This window comes from Parasteatoda tepidariorum, chromosome 4 (genome assembly GCF_043381705.1).
Source record: "Parasteatoda tepidariorum isolate YZ-2023 chromosome 4, CAS_Ptep_4.0, whole genome shotgun sequence".
Lineage (NCBI taxonomy): Eukaryota > Metazoa > Arthropoda > Arachnida > Araneae > Theridiidae > Parasteatoda > Parasteatoda tepidariorum.
The window spans coordinates 13,213,528-13,217,114 of NC_092207.1; the positions used below are offsets into that span (position 1 = coordinate 13,213,528).

The following is a 3,587-nucleotide window of genomic DNA, read 5'->3' on the forward strand; positions in this document are numbered from 1 at the left end:
AATAGCAATTTGTTCATACTTAATCATTAGGAAACATCAACCTTAAACGCTAATTACTGAAACAAAATAATAATTTAGGTTCATAATGACATTAGAAATTTTACAATTGTTTATAGATATTTAAATTTACGATGATACAATTTATAGATATTTAAATTTAAGACAATATAATTTTTTAAAAAAATCATAAATATTTAGAATAACTACATTAAAAAATATGTTATGAAATTAGGAGAATTCCAACTATATACAATGTATTTTATTTATACTTTTTATTTACATTTTAATTTTCTTTGACTTTATCCATTTTTAAATTTTTTTTCACCTGCCTTTTTTTTGAAGTAACGAGGCGGCTTCTATTTAGATAATGAATTTTTATAAAAGTTCTTAACGACAGAATAAACGTATTGCTGTTTTATATTAACTGTGTCATTTTAGAATCCATTCTTTACGTAGCTGTTCATTTACTTTAGGGAACATGCGGAAAATTATATTTTTTATTTTTGTTTTTCTATCAAAATTTTTTCAAGTTGCAATCGCGCAAACTGGCATTTCGATAATAGTTTCAAATTCTTGTAAATTCACTGCAAAAACTGAGGAAAGTCATTATAGAAAATAACAAATGTCTTAGAATATCTCGCAAAAAGAAATGCTCCAATATTAGTTAGAGCTACTAACGCCGAACGCTCCGTTCTTGAAGTAAAAGCGCGAGCTTTGCGCCAAAGTGACGTCACCAGAGAAAATCGGAGGATTGGCTCGGCGAGAGCTACTTCAAAGGAGTGAACCAACCCTTCTATTCTCGTTAGCCCTGGGTACGCGGGTACCTGAACAGTTTAGCGGGGATATGCGTTCTTATGCAAAATATCTTGCAACAAACGAAAATTTCTTTAAAAACAAAGCTAGCCATGAAAATTTATGATTGCGTATTTTTCTGTTTGCTATTCTTTGCAGACTTAACAATTAATATTGAGCCGTGTCAACAGCTAGTTGTGATTTTTAACTTTTGTGCAATTTTTTTATATTAAAAAATGCATTCATTTTTTTATTGGTGGTGCACAGCATTAAGAAAAATTTAGAAAGGGTACACTAAAGTCAGAAGTTTGGGAAACACTGCTGTAGTGCATTCAAAAGAACATGTTTTAGTGTACGCACTTTACCCTATAGTGGAGATAGTTTTAAAATTAATGTATATTTCATTAAAAAAACACTTGTAAATATTGTTTTTGAAATAAATGTATTTTGGTTATATGTAAAGAAAGACAATTGCTAAAAAATGTTTTTTTTTTCCCTTCATATTTTTAAATAGAGATAATGTTTATGGCTATCAAAATTAGGCTTCACTTAGGATGCAGTACATTTTTCTGAAATCAACTAAATTTCATGGAATTGCAAAAAAAAGTGTGATAGTTTTTGGTATATTTGAAATATAAATGAGAGAGTAAAAATAAATATCTATAGTGGTAATTTAAAGTGTTTTTATTATTTAGGTGCTGATTTGTATTTTTATTCGATTTAATTAAATTGTTTTTAGTGTTAAAACTACCATATAGCGTCAGAAGATTATTTTTCAGCTATTTCATTATAAAATATAAAGCATGAAATACTTACTAAAGCTAACACAGAAGTAAGATATATGTATAATCGCACAACACTTAGCTAAGCCAAACCATACACTCACATTACCCCACCTTAGAAAATAAATCATAAGTGGAATTTTGTAGTTTATTCTTAATTTTCTGTGTAGGAGTCTGTTCTTTAGATGTCCCTCTACCAGTTTCAACTAAAATTAATAGTTTTTGCCAGTTTTAATAATATGAAAAGAAAGTTTATCAGCAGTTTAGACTGATATACTGTATAAGTTGATCCTGAACAGATAGTTTGTAAACATTAAACTTTTTATCAGTTACAAAAACTAAGTATAAAATGCTTGCCACAATGTCTCTAAATATAATGAATGAAAAGTATTTAATATTGATTTAATTTATGGAAATATTTAATAGGACTGAAATAACGAGACTACTGATCTAAATGCGATTGAATATAAGCCAAAACCACAATTTTAGATTTTAAAAAAAATCTGCAAATTTACAATAACTGCTTTCATTCAGAAGGTAATTTATAAATTCAAATTATTATCACATTGATTTCTGCGATCATATATATTATACGAACTTATAAATGCTATTTAAGTTCACAGATTTATGTTTTAAGGTTGAGTGTTGAAATGAAAATTCATATTTGAATAATATAAATTTAAAAAACACAATTGTGGCAAGGAATAAGGTGTTGAACGACAATGTTGTGAAATGAGCGATATTGTTGTGTTGATTCTCCAAAATATCAGGACAAATTAAGATTCCTGAAACCTGTTTATTTTGATGTAATCAGACGTAAAAGTATTGAAATTTTAAGAAACTAAATAAGTGACCTATTTGTTACTATAAAAAAAATCCATTTACGTGTGTGTTTCTCATTATATTATTATTATTTTTTAAAATTAATTTCTTTTCGTGTATTTCAACAGGGTTGCCACTCCACAGGGAAAACCTGGAAAATACAGGGAATTCAAAAATTTCCTAAAATAACACGGAAAATGCAGGAAATTTTTATTTTTTCTTTACTGGGAAAATACAGGGAATTTTGTTTCTTATTTTTGTCTTTTAAAAAATTGGGACCACTCAAAGCGTCATCTACGGGATATTTAAGGAAGATGTTTCAGCTATACTTAACTCTTTCATTTACTATAGCATTATTTAAGTATGTCGTGCTTTTTTCCAGTAATTAAAACTAATTAAAATAGTTACCCCAATATGGCTCACAGTAGAGCACAGTAATTGTTGTTTCCGCTTAATATATTGCGTATAATTTTCTACAGGGAATTTTTTTCCTAGGTCTGAGTGGCAACCCTGTTCAAATTAATTTTAATAATTAGTTTTTTTTATTTTTTAAAAAATAAAAAAAAAAATTAAATGCTGATTTTACTTAATATTTTCTTTTTAGACAAGTCTCCGCGCCGATCTGAAAGGTTGTCGCCCAGGAAGTCTAAGGCTCAGGGAAAGAATGCTCAAGTATCGCCACAACTACCCAAACAAGCTACACAGCGAAAAGTGAAGCGTGGTGCGAGAGATGAATGAACAGTTAGTTTTGTTTAAAATATGAAAGAATGTTGTAATGATAAGTTGTGATGTGATTAAAGAGTGGACCATGGGCGTGGTTTTTTATAAATGTGTCTCTTTTTCATTTACTTCGACATTCACTATCATCATTTGTTTAAAATATCAATGTGACTTTCCAACTAATAAGATCTTGATTTCCACGTGTTTAAAGTTAATTTTGTTATAGAATTATACATGCTAGAATTTTGTAACATAGTATTCAGGGATGAGATTTTCCTGCTTTTTAGTGGATTGCCGCCTTTTCCGTTTTTCTCTAGATTTTCAGCCTTTTTATCAAAAACTCCAATTCTCTCAAGGTTTCTCTTCTTTTTTTTTTTTTTNTTTTTTTTTTTTTTTTTTTTTTTTTTTTTTTTTTTTTTTTTTTTTTTTTTTTGAAAAATATTCCGCTTTTCTTAAAAAATTCAACCGTTG

General features: G+C 28.1%; 1 protein-coding gene across 2 annotated transcripts in view; it reads left to right on the forward strand.

The window, feature by feature from the left end:
* Positions 1-3,225, forward strand: part of LOC107451692 (signal sequence receptor subunit 1 l(1)G0320) — a 24,094-nt gene extending 20,869 nt beyond the window's left edge. For both annotated transcript variants that reach the window (XM_016067866.4, XM_071179435.1), the window contains one exon: positions 3,001-3,225. In XM_016067866.4, coding sequence (XP_015923352.1) covers positions 3,001-3,134 — 134 coding nt within the window. In that variant the 3' untranslated portion in view covers positions 3,135-3,225. The remainder of the gene's footprint in view (positions 1-3,000) is intronic.
* The last annotated feature ends 362 nt before the right edge of the window (positions 3,226-3,587 follow it).